This window comes from Mobula hypostoma, chromosome 6 (assembly GCF_963921235.1).
Source record: "Mobula hypostoma chromosome 6, sMobHyp1.1, whole genome shotgun sequence".
Classification (NCBI taxonomy): Eukaryota; Metazoa; Chordata; class Chondrichthyes; order Myliobatiformes; family Myliobatidae; genus Mobula; species Mobula hypostoma.
Window position 1 is genome coordinate 125,711,574 of NC_086102.1, and position 23,316 is coordinate 125,734,889.

Sequence of the window (23,316 nt, forward strand, 5' to 3'; positions counted from 1 at the left end):
GCCAGGAACTCCTGACAGTCTTCAAGAACCACCTTCATCAATCTCTCTGTGAGTCCACAAGAAGTATTTTGGAACAGACCTGGTTCACACAGTCGGTTGATGTTCAAACGATAGGTCTGAAGGATCTCAGCCAGAGAATCAGACTCTAATCCAGACAAATCATTCCACAGGATACAGCACAGGTCGTCCACCAACTTGTGCAATATTGCACCAAAGCAATAATGGGTAGTGTCACATTAATCCAGAGCTTCTCTTCAAATGACAAAAAGAAGTACAGTTTACTCAGCAGTCAGAGGAAGGATGAGGTGAAAGGGGCAGTGAAATGAGTGGAAAATTATCCCTAATGCCAAAATAACAGCATTGCTCTGTTGTAAAGCCAACAGACATGTTTTACTTCATGTTAATTCAGCCTCAGTCCAAATACACTGAGCTCAGCCAAGCAAATTCTCCCCCAACTCCCTGTCAACAAAGGAAGAATTATATACATAACTATCCATCTTCAAATTGTAGATTAGGCAATAAATTTTACTCCCTTCACTCCCTACAGGTGGACCCCATTTAAAAATTAAAGTGGTCTCGTGCTAACAAAAAAAAACTCACACATAGAGGAAATAATGTTGCAAGAGATTTATGACTCAAGTGATGAAAATTCATTGCTGTTCCGCATGGAGGAAAGAAAAGTGTCAACGTCAGTAATGAATAAACATAATATCCCACTGAACTAAAGAGTTCTCCAGAAATGCCTGGGCTAAACGTGGTCAGATCGTCCGACAAATGAACCCATAATATGCAGGGTACTGTAATCCTCAAATCACACGTTCACCGTTCTTAGATTCTGTTGACTACATTGTTTAGTAATTCAAGGAATATAGCAATTTACAGAAGCATGGAAAATCAGTTTACAGAAAAAGGGAGAGTTTGTGGAGTGGGGTAAAGGAAACATGAGAGAATAAGGGGTTCACATAACCATAAGAAGGAAACAGACAGCCCAGGAGCTGATAGGGCAGGGTTGGATGGGGCGGCGGTGAAAATGGGCACAAGATACAGAGAGGAGGAAGCAGACCTTCATAGCAGAGGAGGGGTGTCTGCACAGAGAGAAAGAAGTGTATGTATTGGGTGAAGAAATATGCTATTCCATGGTTGGGTCATTTAATAATGTATTCCTGGAATTTCTTTTCTAAAATCATTGTTGCATAAGAAACCTGGCAACAGGGTAATAGGAAAACACTTAACCTTCATCTTGTTATGCATTTGACATATCTGTGTAAGCTCTATGATATCAACCAATTCAAACTGGAGGCAGAATTAAATTTCTACGTCAGTTAGATCAATCAAAAAGCATTACCTGGTTGACTCTGTTATACACCATGTCAGGCCGTTCAAAGGACCATTTAGCAATGTGCCCATCACCAGCCCACACATTACCATTGTCAACTCCCTGAAAGTACTATCCAGTCAGTCCCACATCATTGCTCTTTCTTAACAGCCCAGTAAAGCATTGCAAAGTTCACGATCAATTGATTCACTAAGTTTAAAAAAGTTTAGGCAAGCCCTCAAAACAAATCTAGCATAATCTGACAGTAAGTTGGTTCAGAGCAAGTGCATACATTTGGACAATGATATAATGTACCACAAAGAACTAAAATGTCTATGATTTTGGCATTCAAGGAACAAGACATGATCTGAATTAAATCAGGTTGGTTCAATGTTAACATGTAAATCCTGCAACCAACTATGGAGTATGATTGAAAAGAAGTTTAACTTATAATTTGTGACACCAATTTCTGCATCTCTTCTTCTTCAAAGAAAAAGAATAATGACACATTTGGAAAACAAAATCATACATCTGACAAAAAGAGAAGACTTGTTGGACCAATGGCCAATTGTGCTGCCCCCGGCATGCTACAAGGCCATGCCTACAGATAGAATGCAGGGATGCTCCAAAAGGATGCAGGTGGCATATGGTATACCAGCCTACCATATGTTAACTTCGACAGTTAACTGGAGGTGATAAGTAGAGATCAAAGCATTCCCTATAGGAGAGTGGAATAGAGGACAGAAAGGGAAAAAGCCATGTCATGAATCCCAAGGAACGCCGATGTTGCTGAGAATCACTCTGGCAGTAACTGACAAGCAGAGTATCTATAAAGTGGCTGGGTAGGAACAAGGACCTGCAAGGTACAATGGAGCGAAAAATAGTAAAAACAAATGCTTTCCACTTAGTGAAATAATAATCAGATATTAACTGAACATTCCAAAGAGATTTTTAGATCCACAAACAAAAGGATGGAATACATTTTTTTTGCCAAGGCAAGTTGGCTGTGACTAAAACGAAGCATGGTAGACAGGGTTAATAAAGTAGCACCTGGTATCCTGCACATATTGCAGACTGAATATCACACTTTAAGCCTTCAGGCACCCAACTGCAATCTCACAGTAGCTTTCAACACTACATGGGAGTGCCTGTTTAAGCTACATAGAAATATTGCTTTTGTTTTGGTTCATTATCAATTATTATGTTAACAAATTTGATGAACTTACAAAGAAAATGTCCAGCTTGAATTAATTGTGGCTGTTAACCACTGCAACGTGTTCCCAGAACAACGGTGCAGGTGGGCAACTCTGAAGACTGGTTAAAAGGAGAAAAGAAAGTTGGCAACTTGCAGCCCAGTTATGCTCTGAGACTCCTTTGTTTAAACTAAAATACAGGGCTGAAATTGAGTGATTGAGTCAAGAAAGCAACCATGACTCAAGGAAGTGAATTCTCCATTTCTAGCTCTTACAGCAACTAAGCCTGAAACATTGACTGTACTTTCTTCCATAGATGCTGCCAAGTCTGCTGAGTTCCTCCAGCATTTTGTGTGTTGACCACACAGGTTCATGCAATAGAGGCAAGTTAGAAACTGTTTAGGAACAGTCTCCTGTGCCAATTAAGCGGCCAAATATCCCAAATAAAAGAAGAGAATGCCGGCTATTTTCTCAATGATTTTTTTTGTTCCTTAGGAATTGTTCCAAATAATCGGTTGCCCCAATTAACCAATGGGCCAATTAACCAGAAACCACTGTATATGCAAGATGTACAAGAAATGTTTCTCAAATTCTGGTAACACTGCGGTCCTGTGCTCTTGGTCTGAGAGCACTCTGTTTGGAGGATAGAGGGAGAAGGGTGCTGAGATGCAGTCAGTTGGAAGATCTATTCGTTAGTCCGCTCCTGGGCCTGGCCAAGATGGGCGTTCACAAGTCCAAACATATAAGGATCTCGCAGGCTGCCTGCTCCTCTTCAAAGATTACATCCATGTGCAGGTGTTTACGAACAGGGAGATGAGGTGTCTGCTGGGATCAGTGAGAACTTGCAGGGGCTAGATGCAACCTGAACTGAAATGACAACATTTTGATTTGAATGCTTTTTACTGTTATTACATTACTTCAGCATGCAAACTTAGCAAGCAAGCAAAAGCTGAGATGTCTTCCTCATGGAGCAAGAAATGGGAGAGCACAACCAGCATGGAAACCATAGGATATAGAGGTAGTCCTATAACTGCCCCTTGCCTATATTTGTTGCAACATTTCCACATTAATATTGGCATGTATTTGACAACAAATTCTGATTCACTGCCACTGTTGCACCTTCAATGATGATGTATCTTTTGACTCCACAAAAAACTGACTTTCACAAAGATGAAGTCCATCAGAGATTAGTTTTACTTGTCACATGTACATCGAAGCATTCAGTAAAATGCATCACTTACGTATGACCTTAAGATATAGGAGCAGAGTAGGTCATTTGGCCCATCAAGTCTGCTCCGCTATTTAATCATGGGCTGATCCAATTCTTCCAGTAATCCCCACTCCTCTGCTTTCACCCCATACCCTTTGATGCCCTGACTAATCAAGAACCTATCTATCTCTGCCTTAAATACACCCAAAGGCTTGGCCTCCACAGCTGCTCGTGGCAACAAATTCTACAGATTTACCACACTCTGACTAAAGTAATTTTTGCACATCTCAGTACTAAAAGGACATCTTTCAATCCCTTACTATGGGAAATAACTCTGCCATATCTAACCTGTTCAGGCCTTTTAACATGCGGAATGTGTCTATGAGATCCCCCCCTCATTCTTCTGAACTCCATGGAATACTGCCCAAGAGCTGCCAGACGTTCCTCATACGGTAACCCTTTCATTCCTGGAATCATTCTCGTGAATCTTCTCTGAACCCTTTCCAATGTCAGTGTATCCTTTCTAAAATAAGGAGCCCAAAACTGCACACAATACTCCCAAGTATGGTCTTACGAGAGCATAAATGACCAACACAGTCTGGGGATCTGCTGGGTGCAGCTCTCCAGTCTTGTCATGCTTACAGCAATGTACTACCCCTTACTATAAATCTTTTGGAATGTAGGAGGAAACCCACATGGCCACGAGAAAAACATACAAACTCCTTACAGACAGCGGCAGGAATTGAACTCCGATCTGCCGATCACTTGCACTGTAAAGTGCGATGCCAACCACTAAGCTACCACGCCAACTCTCAGACAACTTTCCTCCCTTTTACTAATCAAGGATGAAGGACGAAAACTTCATTCAATCACGGTATCAAGATGTCTGAAAACAACCAATTGAACACTTCTGAAAGGCAGTCACTTTTGTAATGCAGGAAATGCAGCACCCATTTCGTACTCAGCAAGAGTCCGAAAATAGTCAGCAAGAAAATAATGGAGGAGCTCAATAGGTCAGGCATTTTGTTTTTTACTGTAGATTGCAGCATCAAAAGTCTGTTTTGACTCTCTAAAATCAACCTTCTTTAATTGTAAATATCAGTCCATCAGACAATAAGACACAGGAACAGAATTAGGCCATTCATCCCATCGAGTCTACTCTGCCATTCCTCATGGCTGAAACCGGATTCCACTCAACCCCATACAGCTGCCTCCTTGCCATATCCTTTGATGCCCTGACCTCAGGAAATGATCAAATTCCACTTTAAGTAGACCCACAGGCATGGCCTCCACTGGAGGCTGTGGCAGAGCATTACAGAGATTCAGTACTCTCTGGCTAAAAAAAATTCCTCTTTACCTCTGTTCCAATCTTATAAAGGCTCAGCATCATCTCCTTGCTTTTATATTCTATTCCCCTTGAAATAAGTGGCAACATTGCATTTGCCTTCTTTACCACAGACTCAACCTGCAAATTACCTCTGGGAGTCTTTACTCTCCTACTTCTTGATCAGCAAAGATGCAGAAAGGGTTTTGGTTCCTCATCTCATCTAAAAGGTGGCACCTTCAACAATGCAAGTTCCCTTCCATTGTCCTGGAGTGCCCCAGAAACCACTGACTTGTTAGAAATATTAGTTACCCAGAATGCAAGCTGCAATACTGCGTGAACAGCCGTCAGAGATTGATGAATACCAGGCAAGAGGGAAAGGAAGCACTGAAGAAACACTGCAATTAAAGATTGTGCCCTTTTAAATTAGCAGTGAACCAATCCCACCGGAAAATGATAAACACAAGAAATTCTGCAGATGCTGGAAATCCAAATACAGGTGTCCCCTGCTTTTCGAACGTTCGCTTTACGAAACCTCATTGTTACGAAAGATCTACATTAGTACCCTGTTTTCGCTTTCAGAAGGTGTTTTCACTGTTACGAAAAAAAAATTCAGTGCGCAAAAAAAGTGCACGATAAAAGGCAGCGCGCCCCGAGCAGCCGCTCTCCCCCAATTCGGAACTGCTTTGCTTTAACACGTGCCTGTGAGCAGCCATTTGCAAGATGAGTTCTATGGTATCGGAAAAGCCTGAAAAAGCTCGTAAGGGTGTTACACTTATGGTAAAACTAGACATAATTAAGCGTTCTGATCGTGGTGAACGAAGTAAGGACAACATGAGTTTGGCTTGTGGAAGCTGACGAACATGATGTTGAAGAGGTTTTGGCATCCCATCACCAAGAACTGAAAGATGAAGAGCTGATGCAATTGGAAGAAAAAAGGATAACAATGGAAACCAAATGAGTAATGATAAAGTATGACTTTAATTTTGAAAGGGTACGTCAGTTTAGGGGATATTTGCAGGATGGTTTGAGTCCTTATTAAAGAACTGTGTGATAGAAAAATGCGCGAGGCTCAGCAGTCAACGCAAGCCTTCCACATCAGCCACAGCAGACGACGAACCTCGACCTTCGACATCAAGGTGGGCAGAGATAGAAGATGAACTGCCTGCTCTAATGGAAACAGGCGACGAGATGACACCCCAGTGTCCCACCACCCCAACCCCCAGGCCACGGACAGATACTGATTCGGAGAATGCAAAGGTAGCCGGGAGGCACACAGCACATCTTTAAGAAAAATGCCGAAATAAACATGCTAATTAATTAGGTGCCGCCGACACGTAATTGTCGGCCCAGATCAGAGACAACGCAGTCGGAAATCGGCACTGATCTGGGCCGACAATTACGAGGAGCGCCTAATTAATTAGCATGTTTGTTTCGGTTTTTTCTTAAAGAAGTGCTGTGTACCTCCCGGCTACCGCTGGACCCCTGTGTTCTTCGCGGCAATGTGTCACTCAGCAGCCTGGAGGGTGGGGGGTCACTGCACCACCCAAACTCTGACTCAGCCTAACAGAGCATCATCAGTGTGCTCGGAGCTGTTTTCCCAATTCCAGTAAGTGATACTACACTGTACATACATTATCTCTACTTTATATCGGCTGTGTATTTTTAAGTGTCATTTGGTATGATTTGGCAGCTTCATAGCTTAAGGGTTACTGGAGAGAGTGTTCTCGCCAACAGCGCTTGCATGAGATTTTCTGCTGACGGCACTTGCGTGAGATTTTCGCTTCGGCGAACAGTTCAGTAATGATTGTGGAAAAGTATTTCTACTTTATATAGGCTGTGTATTTATCATATCATTCCTGCTTTTACTATATGTTACTGTTATTTTAGGTTTTATGTGTTATTTGGCATGATTTGGTAGGTTATTTTTGGTCTGCGAACGCTCACAAAATTTTCCCATATAAATAAATGCTAATTGCTTCTTCGCTTTACGACATTTCGACTTATGAACCCTTTCATAGGAACGCTCTACCTTCGGATGGCGGGGGAAACCTGTACAAAATGCTGGAGCAACTCATCAGGTCAGGCAGCATCCATGAAAATGAACAAACAGTCCATGTTTTGGGCTGAGACCCTTCTTCAGGACAAGTTTCCACATTACTTTTGTTACTGTAGTAGACTTCATTTATTTCTGTTGGATAAGGTTGCACTATTCTGAGCGGCCTATGGAGGGTAGCAGAGTGACCAGGTTTGCACTGTCCTTGCTGAGAATTTCAACCTGTATACCAAAAGATGCAATACCAAAAGGGAAAACTGACAAGATCCACTGTTTGTTTTTTAAATAAAAAGGTACCTCACCTGCAGTTTGATGACCATAGTGACACATTTAACTAAATATTCTAAAACTAGAACAGCTCCACATTTGGATGGTTCTTCCATTCAGGAGATTTGAGTATACCTTCCAACTTGATACTCTACAGAAATACTGAGGAAAGCAGCAACACTGAAGACTAATCTATCATTTCCGGTAGTCATAGGAGATGCTACAGCCTCCAACATTAAATGGCATGACAATTATTTGATGAATTCCATATTGCTGCTTGAAAATTATTTTGTACTGCCTATTAAAAGTGCAGTTTAAAACCCAAGCTTAAGACTAACGACTAAAATGTCAACACTATTTCTGCCTTCACAGACCCTGGTTGACCTGTTGAATAATTAGAACAAGTTTTGACTTTAAAATGTAGATTATTCCTAGGGCACGTTGGAAACACTGATGTGATTCTCCAAATCACTTCCAACGTGTCTCCTCTTCAATGTTCTCAGTTCCAGTACTTGTCACAAGCTAGGCTTCTTTGTGATGGGAACAATCAGTTGCCTCACTTTTTTTGGCAATCCTATCTCAGAGCCCTCTGCCTGACAGGCAATCCCACCTTGCAAAAGCTGTTCAAAACTTATCAAAAATGTTTTCTTACACTTCTCCTTCTTGTTAATGCCTGGCATGTACTTTCCCTCAAGAAGTTTCTGTGATGTTTTACTATGATAACAGATGGCAATATTCTTTAACAAGTGTCTCCCTTTTCTACCCATTTTGCATATAACAACAAAATCTCCAGAGGAGGCAGAGGATTGCAAAATTTCTAGTGGAGAATATAACAGCGAGAGCGATTTTGATAGGTGATGGGAGGAAATCTTTCCGAAGGCAGTAGGATTGCTAACCAGATTCAAGATAATTGGCAAAAATGCCAAGGGAAATGAGAAGCAATTTACTTTTATAGAGCAAATTATTACAATCTGGAATATATGGCCTGAACTTGTGGCAAAAGCAGATTCAACATCAAAATACATTTTTTAAAAAACTTGGATAAAAGGAAACATTTTCAGAGCTATAACAAAAAATCACAGGTGTGGAACTAATTGGATTTCTCTTTCAAAGAGAAAATTGGATAGCTTTTAAAAGACAGAATGGCCTCATAAATTCTATGCCCTGTGCATCAATAACTTCCTTGGAATACCACAAATCAGGAGTACGAACAATAAGTAATATAAGTCCACTAAACCATCATTCATTTTATAGTCACAAAGAATCACCAGAGCAACTTCACACACAATGATACTAAGCCACAATTGGTCCCCAGACTCTCTGCCTTGACCTTTTGTCAAATTCCCTAGTTAAATTTCAGATACAAGCTCAATGCTAAATGGCGATTCTGTCCATTGCCTTGCTGAATGTTGCCCAAGGGTTCCTGCTATTGTCTCCCTTAGCAGTGCCACTCCTATGATATTACTCGTATACTGTTAACAGAACATCCAATGTGTAATTAGTTTAGCTTCCTCTTCTTATGACTCCTGCTTTCAACATTTTCCCACTAAGATGATTGCTCATTGATTATTCCTTTACTCCTGACTCTGAATGGATTTGTGCCCAAGTACATTGCACCATGGGATTTAAAATGAAGGGAGTCTGGTGATTTGGATACTAGTGTAGTCACGCAGTCCAAACTAATATGACTGCACAAAATGTGAAACTCTCATCTGCGATCTCTCAACATCTGGAAGATTCCTAAGTTAAATGAATCTGGTAAATGTTAAAATGCTTAATAGTATCTTGCCCAAGTCCACAGCACAAAATGGCTCACAACTCATGATCAATGGGAAGCAGTGCTTAGTAGAGCAACAAAACACAGATGGGCATAAGATATATTACATTAGTGTATCTCTCTTGAAATTCTTGCTCATGAACATGCATTGTGAAAAGTAAAGGAACATCTCACACCAAACCCTCAAAGGGTCCATGCTTCAACACTGTGTCCTCATCATCATTTTGGTTTCAAATCCATCCAAAAAAAAACATTGAAACCCAAAATCCACAGATGCTGGAAATCTGAAACAAAAACAGAAAATGCTATGCCCCGGACAATGGGTCTTAAACCTAAAATGTTAATCTTGTTTCTCTTTCCACTAATGCTGCCTAACCTGCTGAGTGTTTCCGGAATTTTCTGTTTTAACTTCATCAAGTAAATGACTTAATTCAATAACTTCACCCATCATTATTCATTTCTCCATTGAAAACATGAAGCTTACAGAAATTGGGCACATACCTGGATTCCAACTTGGTATCATTTTGGTCTACCACATCGCTGACTTCATTCACTCAACAAACAAAAGCCGTGTCTTCAGCTACACACTCCGCAATATCCTTCCCAAACTATACCTCAGCACCTCTGCTCTATAATAGATTCAGATATATACTCAGTGGTCACTTTATTAGGTACACCTGTGCATGTTAATATGAATATCTAATCAGCCAACCATGTGACAGCAACTCAATGCATAAAAGCAAGCATATGGTCAAGAGGTTTAGTTGTAGTTCAGACCAAACATCAGAATGGGAAGAAATGTGATCTAAATGACTTACAATGTGGAATGATTGCTGGTGCCAGACAGGATAGTTTGAGTACCTCAGAAACTGCTGATCTCCTGGGATTTTCGTGCATAACTGTCTCCAGAGTTTACAGAGAATGCCTGTGATGTTCAGCAGAGCAACACAAGCAAAATAAGCCCCTTCCTACCCACCCACCCACCATCCCAAGCACTCACACACATAGACAGGACTCCGACCCCAGGACAGGTTGTCTCTGGGCCTCCAGTCTTTGGCCCCAGACTTGCAGACATCGGGTCTCCAACCTCCAGTCGCTGGCCTGAACTCACAGACATCAGGCCTCTGACCTTCAAACAGGTTGACCCGGGACTTCCACCTCTGGACTCCCGACTTTGGTCTTTGATCTTCAGGCTTCCACCTGTGAGTCGCCGAGCTCTGTACTTCAACTTTTGGCATTGCCCTCTGGACTTCACCAACCTCTGAATATTGACCTTAGGACTCTCCAGTCACAGGTTTGACCTTCCGGCCTTAGCCCCAGGACTCGCTCCCGGCAACCTGGCGATCTCCTGCCAACTCAACCTCCAGATCACTGACCTGCAAATGCCCACTCTGAACATGGGCTCCTACAATGACCTTTCATTTACTGCCCTTAACTTCTAATGCTCCCTCATCCCTATCGCTAAACCCTAACTCCCTGCTCTCTAGTCAAGGCTTTGCCCATCTACATTAATATGTCTAGCCCAGTGTCAAATATGGTTTAAAATGAAGCACCATGAGAGATTTCAAAATGTGCCGAGAATTGTTACAGAATTGCTGTTGGTCTTAATAGTTAAGACTCAACAGTAGATTTTTACGAAACAGCAGTCACTCCCAACACATCCATGAAAATTCTTTCCAATTGGTATTCTTGATATAAAACCAGAAGTTGGCATCTGGTATATAGGTCCTCAAGGAGAATTGTCACAAGCAACTTAGTGCTCTACAGTTGCCGTACAGAAAATAATGACACGACTGTGTCCTCAGGAATACAGCAAATTAATTGATATGAAAACAAAATAAACCACAGTTTGCTTACTTTGGCCAAGAAGCCAAAATAATTCTCTCAGCAATCATTTCCATCCAAAGCAGTCCATTATGGACACTTGCTCATCTTTGCAAAGGACATTTTAAAGTCATGAGCATCATTGGGAATACTTAATTAAATTCTACATTTTATAGAGATTCTTTCTAAACCCTGATTTCAGCAAAGTGATTTTGAATGTAATTAATAGCACAGCAATAACACTGTTTATACTCCACACAAGCCTCCTCTTGCTTATTTTCAACCTTAACTATATAAACTTTCATTCCTCTTTCTTCATTCATTTATTTAGTTTTTGCCATGAATACATCAATGCTATTCAGCTTCTCCCTGTGATAGTGAAATCCAGGTAATAACTATAGCAAGTTAACAGATTTTTCTTTAACATCATATTGGATTTATTAAACAAAACCCAAAAATATAGTCCTGATGCAGCCACCATATCTGCCTCCCCACTACTATTTACTGAGAAAACATCTTGGATTTCTTTTACCCAACCTATTTTCATTTCTTAGGGATCAATATTGCTTTATTCAACTTGGAAGATGTACTTTCTGGCTACTTTGTTTTCCATTAGTGGACACCTAAAAATGGTGTTGTTTAAATCTGGTAACAAATTACTGATCTTTGGTTTGAAAGAGCTCCAAAAGTTAGAAGTATACAAGTATATAATAGAAAAATATAAAGTTATGAGAGTCATAGAAACCAGAGGTAGCCTTTTCCCAGAAATATCAAATACAAGAGGGAATAGGATTAAGATGGAGGGAGGGGGTTCAGTTTGAAGGAAATTTGCGAGATAAGTTTTGTTTTTACAGAGATACTGGTAGATAATTGGAACGTACTGCCTGTGGAGATTGTGGAAGCAGATACGACAGCAATGTTTAAGAGGCATTTAGACAAGAATGTGAGCTGTCAGGGAATGGTGCATTATGGGCCACTTGGAGGCAAATGGGGCCAATTTAAACTGGCATCGTGATCAGTACAGGTATGATGGGCTGAAGGCACTGCTCTAACTTCAAATTATTTTGCAGGCGACTTTGAAAGTCATTTGGCCAATAGCAGCTAACGAACAGTATGCTGAATGTCCAAACAAAAATGCAGATGCTGAACTCTGAAACAAAAGGTGTGCTGTAAGAACTCAGCCACTCAAGCAGCAAGGTAGAACGAGAAGCTAGTTGATGTTTCAGGTCAGGGACAGTTTTGAGCAGGGGTCTTAGACCCAAAACATTAACTAGCTTCCCTTTCCAGAGATGCTGACCTGCTGCCGGAGTTCTTCCAGCATTTTCTGTTTCGACCAGTTAAACTAATTTTGGAAAATAAAGAATACTGGCCAAGAATCTCCCACTGTTCAAACGATACAAGGGATCATACACACCCATCAAAACTAATCCTGAGTTTGACATCCAAAAGGAAACCATCTCTAATCAGTGCCTCATTGAACATGCTCAAGTCCTGAAGTGAGATTAACCTACTAAATATCTCAAAATAATGATTAAGTTTGATGAAAGGGAAACTGAATGAACAGATCAATTGTCCCTTTTTCTCTCTCTCCACAGATTCTGCTTGACTTGTCAAGGGTTTCCAGCCTTTTCTGTTCTCCAGTATCTGTAATTTTTTGATTTTGCAAATACATTTGATGTTTGCTCACTGAGCATGAAATCATATGGTCCCAAGGGAAAGAGAAGTTTAAACATTGATAACTGTACTTCCTTAAAATGTTAGCTGTTCAAGCGTTCTGCCATCTTTTTTCAAATGATAACTTCAAGTTGAGAAAGAGGTTAAAGGCCAAGAACACTGATTACTGCAAATTTTGCAAAGTGAGAGTGCTGCAAATGAAAGAAGTGGCAAAATATCAAGTCAGAGGAGACAACACAATTTAAACTCAATCATGCTCTTACTCAACATCTCAACTTTGTATCTTCTAGCAGGACCCATTTAAGCCAGGTAAAATGCAGGTAGTCTAGAGACAAGGAATTAAATATCTAGCTCCGAAATGAGATCCCAATTCATTGTTGACATTCGGGCTTACTATCCGTCATTAAATCACACCTGCTTCATTATGCAATTAAAATAACAGATTTCTCTGAACTATATCGTGTCTCTGCTTTACTTAGTATTCTGACAATGCAACAATTTTTTTTCATTTGCTCTCTGATCAACATCAATTTCCTCAATGTTGCATTGTCAAAAGAAATTAGTCATTTAATTGCTGTGCAACAATCCATATATTATATTTGAAGTCCATTCCAATTTCAATTACAGTTCTGAATGAGTTCCATTGGTGACTTCGTCATCAATTCATTTCTGTTGGACATAATCCATCTAAGTGTTTTTTTTAAATTGACCAACTATCAGTCAGATGATAGGATACAAGCTTGGGGAAGGGAAACAGCATCAGTGAAAAAGGAGGGAATGAAGAAAACCAATGGTACTTGTGAAAAAAAATATTAAATCTATGTGTGTGATACCAGACCCTGCCCCCTCCCCCCCACCGCACTGCACTCTCAAAACAGATGCAGCTATTACAATGAGTGAATAAACTCATTTCAAGTACCAAGTACAGTACTTGAGATTTTAAAATCTCAAAAGAAATTGTGGATTTATACAGCATCCATGTTATCATGTTATCCTTGGCAGATTCTATAAAATATTTTCCAGAAACAACCACCCACAGAATGGTAACAGTATAAGGAGGACATTTGGACTGTTATTTCCAGAACAATTTCATCAAAAAACAATCTGGGCAGTCCCACTCCAATAATGTCACCCCCACATCCTTGCAAATTATTTCCTCTCAGATATTTACCCAGCTCCCTTTTAAACAGTGCAATTTAATTTGCTTTGACTGTGACCTCTGACATTAACCAGACATTACATGAAAACAGTATTTTTTAAATTTTAATTTTAGTTCTTCTGCTCATTACCTTCATCTGTGAACCCTGGCTCTTTACCCTTCTGCCAGTCAGTACAGTTTCTCTCTATCTAATCCTTCTTCTCTTTCAAACCAAACCTCTCTGATCTATTTTCTGTGCTGCAACAACCAAATAAATCCTCCCTATGTTTTTAACTTTGTTGTCATTAATATGGTTCTAATACAATTTGGACACAGTAAGTCCCATGAACAACAAGTCACTAGAGTTGGAAACAGAGTTGGCTGATACATAAATACTGAACAGGACACCATGCAAATATAGCTTCTTTGCCAATACTGCCAAGGATTTACTCATGTAACAGCTAAGGGGACAAAAATAGCTCTATATCAACACCCTGACAACAATGAAACTAAATTGTGAGTCCTGATTATGGGCTCAACGTTCTGTAGAATTAATAATCTTGACGTCTTGATACTTGTAAGTGAGGATATTTGCTCTGGAGCTAAAGAAGAGGACAGATGAAGAGAAACAGCTCAGTTTAAGAACATCAACTTTACAACACATAGCCAAGGACATAAAAACAAATGTGCAAGTTAAAAATTTCTTCGTTTATTAAAAAATAGGTATATTTTTGGTTCATCTTCCCTAAAACTAACCACTGGTTCTTAATGTTATAACTTTATTTGGTAACATAAAATAAGTGAAATAAAAGTAGAGCTACTAGGACTTGATGTTTCAATCTCTATGGTAAGTTGGCACTGTCGATGTTGGCAGTGGGTTTGGACTGGTGACAAGGAGGGAGGGTAGGTACATCATCGGGGTCATCATGGTGGGCACCCTCCTTCTTTGATGTTTCGTTGATAAGCCCACGATGTCTCCAGAGGGCTCAACGGTGCTACCTGGCGTCCCAGATACACACCCCTCAGTTCCATACCCCGCTGTATTCATCTTGCAGCCCAGTTGTTGTCTTTCCTTTTAATCCAAATCCAATTGCTGCTTTCTTCTGCTGCATTTGACTAGGACTTGATTGCTTGTTGGAGGGAGTGACCCCTCACCCCCATCTTCTTCAATAGACTGGTCGTAGATGTAGCAACAAACCCCCTGCATCCCACTTCTACAGGGAAAATCTTGGTCTTCCAGCCATTCTGGGCAGCTTCAGTTGCCAGTTCAGAGTACTGGGTCTTCTTCTCATAAGCTTCTTCGACACCATCTTTCCAATAATTAGTTCAGTTGCAAAATGCAAGCCAAATCATTAGATTGGCTCTTTTATATTATTCTATTATTCATTAGAAAGTTTTTGGTGCATATGGAAAGTTTTCTATCTGTACTGTCATCATGCAGGAAAAACACTCATGATCAATGTCTTCTCACTGGGATCGGAAGCCTTTCAAAAGCTGTTAATTTGTGCAATGGAAACTGGAGGTGCTTTTGTATTTGGATCAGTACTGCTCTGCTGACAGATTCTACTGCTTTCAACAGCAAAATGATAATACTCCATCAAAGGTAATACAAGGCTCCTTGTTTCTGGAAAGGTTCAACTTTCAAACTGAACTGTATCATTTAAAATCAGCTTCAAGTTATTGTCTGGAGAGAACTACTCACTAAAATTGGTGGTGGACTACAAGCAAAAAAAAAATGCATTCACCAACCGGTTTGATTTACTTTGCTCATGAGCACTCTTGCACTAATAAAGTTCATGTTCAAGTTTGTCATTCAACTATAGACGAATACTAATGAATACAGCCAAACAAAACAGTATTACTCCAGGGCCAAGGTGTAAAACACATTACCAGCAGTCATACGCAGCACAAGGTGCATATAGAACATAAAAGATGGCAGTAAATTACAGTCACATAAAAAGTAGTCCAAGTTCCTGAGACTACGAATGTTGCAACAGTCTGCAGTCGAACACAATCCAGCTTGTCTGCAGAGCGAACACTGGGAGGCAGCATTGACTCCAGCATGGACGCCATGTAACACCACCTCTGGCACCCTAGTGGAGCACCCCAACTTCAACTCCTCCGCCGAGCGGCTGCAGACAAAAAACACTGCAACTGGAGATTTGTTCGACGCTGCAATCGAGGCCAGGCAGCTCACCCACCGCTTGTCAATAAACCATGGACCACACCTATGTCCAACAGGATCTTGCGGTCACAAGAAACGTGCCTAAGATGATCACTTGCTGTTAGACTGCACACTTCCTTCACGCACTGATGCCTCTCTGTCCCAGGCAGCATCACAGTCTGCACCAAGTTCAGCTCCTTCAGTTTCTCCAACGAGCAACTCACTGTTGGTGTACACCTCAGGAGCTTTAAATTCTTAATGTCCAGCAAGGCCTTGCGATCATAAAAAACATGTTTAAAAAAGACAATAACACCTTTGGTTGACCCTGCAGAAGCTGTTGCGTCCAAGCACATCAGCATCTTACCGGAAGCTTGAATTAAGCTAAATGACAGACAATGCCGTCATCTCTATCTCCACATCCATTCAATCTTTATTCTCAGCAATCAATGCTAAAAGGAGTAAACTCGCCTCACAGGAAACACTCAGTATTGGTGCAAGCTTTCCCTGTACATCTGCTACCCCAAATAGCTTATTTTCTTCTCATAATTTTAAATCTCTGCTATCATTGGAGACTTGCCAATTTTAACCTCATGGCTGCTGATGTGTAACTTAATAATCACTTTTACATCTGCATTATCCAACCTTTCATATTAAAACTATGTTTAGAGTTTCCTGTCTCCTGATGTTATATTACCTTATTATTATTATTATACTTGAGCCAAAGAATCGATCCAAGGCACCATCTCTGCTGTGCACCAATTATATCAGGATATTTTTCAGCCCAACATTGCACAATGGCAATTTTCCTAATAAAAGAAATAGCGAAAGTTTCCTCTCATCTTCCATCTTTGCCATCATCACCAAAAAGCGTCAAATTCCGCCTGGCACTTAGACCAAGTTGCCCATCACCTGAAGTAGCCATTCACCACATACCAGTTTGGTACAGACACTACGAAGACTGCTGTTGAAGATCTTGCCATCATTGCACACTGGAAGCTATATAAAACCCCTTGGACTCTTTCCTCAATTTATGTGCACAAAGAGATTAATATCACAGTGAAAATAAACGTAAATGAAATGTTATGCCTTGCCCTGAGATGATTACAAATGAATTTATTATATAACTAAATTTTTTATAAATAGATTGTTCAATTTTGAAAAACACATGAAGAGGATTCTTCACCCTTTACACATTTACAGCCAAATTTACTAGTGATGTTCACCAAATGTGGATTTAATATCACTGGCACATAGGTCTCATGAGACCATGGATTTGCACCTTGGAAGGTTTCCAGGGCACAGGCCTGGGTAAGGTTGTATGGAAGACTAGCAGTTGCCCATGTTGCAAATCTCCCCTCTCCACGCCACTGATGTTGTCCAAGGGCATTAGGACCCATACAGCTTGGCACCGGTGTCGTCGCAGAGCAATGTGTGGTTAAGTACCTTGCTCAAGGACGCACACACTGCCTCAGCCAAGGCTCGAACTAGCGACCTTCAAATCACTAGACGAACGCCTTAACCACTTGGCCACGCGCCAACACTGGCATATGTCTGGAAAAACTGAGTTACATTTAAGTATGCATATGTTATGGATGTGGTAATACTAACATTTCACCAGACCTTGTCTTCTCAGTGTACCTGTATATCTGATTACCAATCTTCAAAACTTTTCTAATTCTGTTTATGTTGCCATCACTTGTTTTGTTTAGGATGTGCAAGTAAACACGAGATTAATTTTAATTCTAAAGATCTCCAGAACCTGACTAGAAAATCTGCAGTTCAGAGGTAAATGCAACACTTTTATTGTCAGTTAGAAAAAGTTTGACATTTTGCCATATTGGTTTAATGATCACCACAATGGGAGGCTTGAAGGAAATCCAGAAGTAAAGATACAACCAAAATTTAACCTTACCTTATCTTTGTCTTCTACTACATCAATCAGAACGTCATCTGGATCTAGTATCCCTCCATCTGTATATTCCAAATGATGAATCTTAATCGAATATCCAGCATCCTTTACAAAGAAAGAAAGCATGATTTTCATTACAATGATTAATAGAGGTAGGAACAGAATACCAAGTTGATATATATCACGGTTCTTTCATTGATGATAAATCAAACTCCTGAAATTCCCTCCTAACAGTGCTGTGAGTGAACCTTCACCACATCAAATGCAACAACCGAAGATTCCTCACCAACTCACATCTTCTCAAGGTGGGCAGTCTTGCTGCTGACACATATTTCCCGCAAATGAATTTTAAAATGTATAATTGAGACGTGCTTTATGAAGGAACTTGCTATAACATTGAATGTTTCAAAGCTTTTGTGCATAATTTCACAACTGTCATGTTAGAAACATTTCTCAACAAAACGAAGAATTTGAATAAATACACACTCCTATTTACAAAGCATAATTAATTGTTTTCTTTGGGGAAGGATCTACATGGGTATCATTTTTGTCACATTTTCAAACAACAGTGTAGATTTCGCAAACTGACTGCTCCAGGAAAACACTTGCATCACCATAACCACTGAAGATCAAGACATTCAACTTACTTCCAGTACCACACAAGCAAACTTCTATGTTGCACATCAACAAAATTCGAACTACAGACAATTAAATCCAGTGTGGATATAAAATAAACCATACTAGATATTACCTTCAAAATATATGCTTGAATTAAGTGTTTAAAATTTGAGGACCTCCGTCGGTCATGGATATTGACCACGGATACTGTGTTCTAGCTGTCTAGATACGCAAGCCTGGGCAGTACAATATGGAGGGCAAGCTGTTGCTCATGTAGCAAGCTCCCTCTCTCCATGCACCTGATGAACCCAAAGGAGTGGCAGAGACCGATACAGCTTGGCACCAGCAGCATCACAGGAGTTGCCAGTCAACACTGAACTCAATGCAGGACTGACTTATTTATTGCTAGCAACATTTACGTTGTGTCAGCAAGACATCAAATCTGCATTTCATATCTGTTCCATGAGAAATAAGTGCAGGAAGTTTTCATGTAGGTTCTACCCACTGATAAAGGGTCCCTGCCCAAATATTAACTGATCAGTTTCCTTCTGATCGACATGACCTGCAAAGTTCCTCCAGTGTAATGCTGCATGCTATTCCATCCCCTCTGTTTGCACTGGCAAAAGGGTCTTAGATCTTGCCCCTTCCACAGGCAGCCTTTGCAATGACTGCACCAAAGCTTCAAATGTATGCCATCTACAACCTTGAGAGTTATCTTCTTACAGACAACCGCAAGATAAACAGCACAATTGAATCCACAAAAAAAACCACACAACAAAGACTATCAAACATCCAATGCGCGCAAAAAAGAACAACCAATACAGAAGTAAACAATGAGCACACACAACATGAACTGCAGAATCCCCGAAAGTGAGTCCACGGACATGGAGCTATTTCAGCACTGAGATGACACAGGAGCCCGATGGCTGCGGGCTACAGCGGCCAAGTCCGTTCAGTGCTGAAGCAAGGAAAGCCCCAGAGAAGTGAGCTGAACACCTGTTCATCCTTTGGCCTCAGACTCAACATTGATGCCTCAATCATTTTATTCTGGGCTCAGCGCTTAAATCAGATAAACATCGGTTAGTTTTTCGCTCTCTGGCCCAGGACCCGCCGCTTCAATCTGACCCAAAGTTTCAATCCGGCCCTAAGCTGCTCTAGCCACAGCCGCACCTGCATTCTCAAGAGTTTAGTTCGCTGAAATCTTCAGGATACCGCAAAAACGTCAGGTCGCTTAGATGGTGTGACTGTAGTCCGGAAAATGCATAATTAATAGAATAGCTAGTGTTTTTTTCAAGCTCCCTTCAAAACGTCGCCATATACCACCACCCCTTAGCATGTAGTCCAGTACCTCGGATTGTGTCATCTGCAATGATGATAGATAGTTTGCTTCACTGGAAGATCAGCACGTTTCAAACAGACCATAAAGATGTGTTTTACTGAATCGATAATTTTCTGGCAGCAGCTGATGCTCATCACAGTATATGCCCTTCAATAAGCCCAAAGAGATTAGGGTTTTGTGTAATACATCAACATGGGATAAACCTCAAAGACCAACATATCTTTTTCCAGGCCTTCTTAGCAAATGAACTGTTCAGTAGTCAGAAGGATGGATGGATGATGGTCTTATCTGCAAGCACCTAGTGGATAGCATACAGTGATGCTGAAACTCTGGCTGTGAATTGCAGATCTGACTGGGAGTGCTCTTCTCTCCACCAACCAAGCAATGAGATTTTAGACTCTAAAATTTACAGTCATACTGTCATATTATAAGGAAAGCAGCCCTATAGCCCATGTCTGGGCTGACCAGCAAGCATCTGTTCATGCTAATTGTCAATTCCAGTTATCATCTCACTGACCCCCAAGCAGTTACAGACTCGAGGCAATTTACAGTTGCCAATTAGCCTACCAACCAAATTGTGTTTGGTATTCTGGAGGACACTGAAGCATCTGGAGGAAACACATGTGGTCATAGGAAGAACATGCAAACTCCACAAGAACAGTGCTGGTGATCAGAACTGAACTTCAGTTGCTGGAGTTTTGATGGCAGTGGCTCTACTAAAGGCACCACATTGTGCTGCTACATTACCTAGCAGTCTGCTCGAGGAACTCACAGGACCCTGTATCTCATTTCCCCCACAGGTCTTCAAGAATATTCCATGCAGTCCACTAACCGATTGCCTTGTGATTTAAGGTTTTCTTTTGTACAAACATTCTCACGAGAGACAGGTAGTGAAGCAGAATTTAATAGAACAGAATGTGCAACAATATGGCCAAACCTGCCTTTGGCAACACCAGATAGGCAAGGCTGGAGGTACAGAAGCCTGAAGTCCCAGATTCTTTCTTGCAACCATCAGATCTTGAATTGACTTGCACAACCCTAATGAGAACTCAGAAATAGAACACTATGACCACCTCTTATACTACCACAGACTAGTTTTCTCTTCGCTGTCTTGTATAAATTATTTGAGCTGCATTGTCCAAACCTATGTGCCTATGATACTCTAACAAGTTTTTCATTGTGCCTGTACGTCACTGTACTTGTATACATGCCAATAAGTTCAACTTATGTTGACAACCTCAGCTGCTATCAAAAGCTTTGGGTAGACCACGGATACACAAACACCAAGTGCCACCACATATGGAGCTTGCATCCACCCATTGCTGAGCAAACCCCAAATGGACATTTGCAACCTTGCTATCAGGAACTGTAGGTTTTCTGTTGCACTGCAGCAATAACTATAAATATCTTGAAGTAACAGAAGAGTCAGCCAATTTATGCAAAGTCCCATAAACAACAATCTGATAAGGATAAGATTCAGTGGTTTTGATCAAGCTATAATTATTTGTCAAAGCTTCTTCACTTAATTTATGAGAGATCTTTTGCTGTTTGCCTGGGAGCCCAAACTGTGTCTCATTCAGTCTGCCAAGCGATGCCATTTACAACAGACAGCATGCTTCCTAAAACTCTGCGCACAAACCATTAGACTAACATTTCCCTCCCACTTAGTTGTTTGTGGATGTGGGAGTTCTCCCAGTGATGGATGCAATGGAAGGGCTGAAAGGCAAGTAGCACACACACCCCGGCACGATTCAGAATACAACTACAATTGGAAGATCGAAAACAGAATCAGCTGAAGCAGCTGGAGAACAACCAATTTATTTTTTTTTCCCTCAGCAGGGATTGCTCAGAGCAGATCAGACTGGGAAGAGAAAGTGTTTTGTTTTTTAAACTGTTGTCATGGCAACACATTGCCGAGCACACTGGTTCACAATCCCACACAAACTAATTAGTAACTGCCTAGCCTTGATTCAGCTTCCATTTTGGTTACTGATGGGTCTACGCTTCCAAATTACAGTAATTACAAAAAAAAAGGTCCTTATCAATTGACACAGTTTCATGACAATTCACAATATGGTGTGAAAATTTAATTTCTTTTCTTGGTTACGAAATCTATGAAGATCTTTCAGTGAATACTCCAGAAGAAGAGAATTAGAAGAAGCTAGGTCAAAATAGTCTGAAACCTTTGTTAGACAACCAAATTGAAAGAAAGGATATAGAAGCACTGGCAAACTTAAGAGAAAACTTAGGGGTGCCACGGTAGCGTAGTAGTTAGCGCAACACCAATACAGCACGGGGCGTTCCAGTGTTCCGAGTTCAATCCCAGTGCCCTCTGTAAGGAGTTTGCATGTTCCCCCGTGAGTGTGTGTGTTTCCTCCCACATTCCAAAGATGTACATGTTAGGAGTTTAACTGGTCATTGTAAATTGTCCTGTGATTAGTATAGTGTTAAGTAGGTGTGTTTCTGGCTGGTGCAGCTCGTTGGGCCAGAAGGGCCTGTTCTGCACTGTATCTCTAACTAAACAAATAAACAAACAAACAAACAAATAAAACAAAATAAAAGGTGTCAGAACCAGGAGATTATGGCTAATCATAAACAACTGAACAAGCTGGAACTGCATTCCTTAAAGAGAGATTAAGAATCTTTTGATAAGGAAAATTTCTCGTAGTTTGCGCCCTGTGTTTCCTTATGGCACACAAGGCCATTCAGTCCAAAGTCTTTGCCAGTACTCAGAGTATTCCTATCAGTCCCACATTAAATACTAAGACTATTTTTTCTTCTGATTATTCAATTACAGAAATAAATACACTTGAATTTACACAACTCTTTTGTCAACTCTTTCAGACTGTTCACTTTCCAGTTACTAAAGTTGTCATTGGCATAGTGTAGGAAAGTGTCCGCACGACAATGTGATGAAGCCCAGATGATCCACTTGTTAAAAAAAACAATAGAAAATGCTAGAGCCACTCAGCAGACTAGAAACATAGAAAACCTACAGCACAACATAGGCCCTTCGGCCCACAAAGCTGTGCCAAAAATGTCCCTACCTTAGAACTACCTAGGCTTTACCCGTAGCAGTCTATTTTTCTAAGCTCCATTTAGCCATCCAGGAGTCTCTTAAAAGACCCTATTGTTTCCGCCTCCACCACCACCACCGGCAGTCCAATCCACGCACTCACCACTCTCTGTGTAAAAATTTACCCCTGACATCTCCTCTGTACCTACTTCCAAGCACCTTAAAAATATGCCCTCTCGTGGTAGCCATTTCAGCCCTGGGGAAAGGCCTCTGACTATCCGCATGATCAATGCCTCTCATTACCTTATACACCCCTATCAGGTCACCTCTCATCCTCCATCGCTCCAAGGAGAAAAGGCCGAGTTCACTCAACCTTTTCTCATAAGGCATGCTCCCCAATCCAGGCAACATCCTTATAAATCTCCTCTGCACCCTTTCTATAGTTTCCACATCCTTCCTGTAGTGAGGCGACCAGAACTGAGCACATTACTC

The 23,316-nt window shown here is 40.8% G+C and overlaps 1 protein-coding gene across 2 annotated transcripts in view; it reads right to left on the minus strand.

Annotated features, from left to right (window-relative positions):
• The window catches only part of LOC134348367 (partitioning defective 3 homolog B-like), a 1,227,036-nt gene that overhangs the window by 1,071,017 nt on the left and 132,703 nt on the right, over positions 1-23,316 (minus strand). For both annotated transcript variants that reach the window (XM_063051617.1, XM_063051616.1), the window contains exon 2: positions 17,855-17,956. In XM_063051617.1, the coding sequence (XP_062907687.1) occupies positions 17,855-17,956 (102 nt within the window). The remainder of the gene's footprint in view (positions 1-17,854; positions 17,957-23,316) is intronic.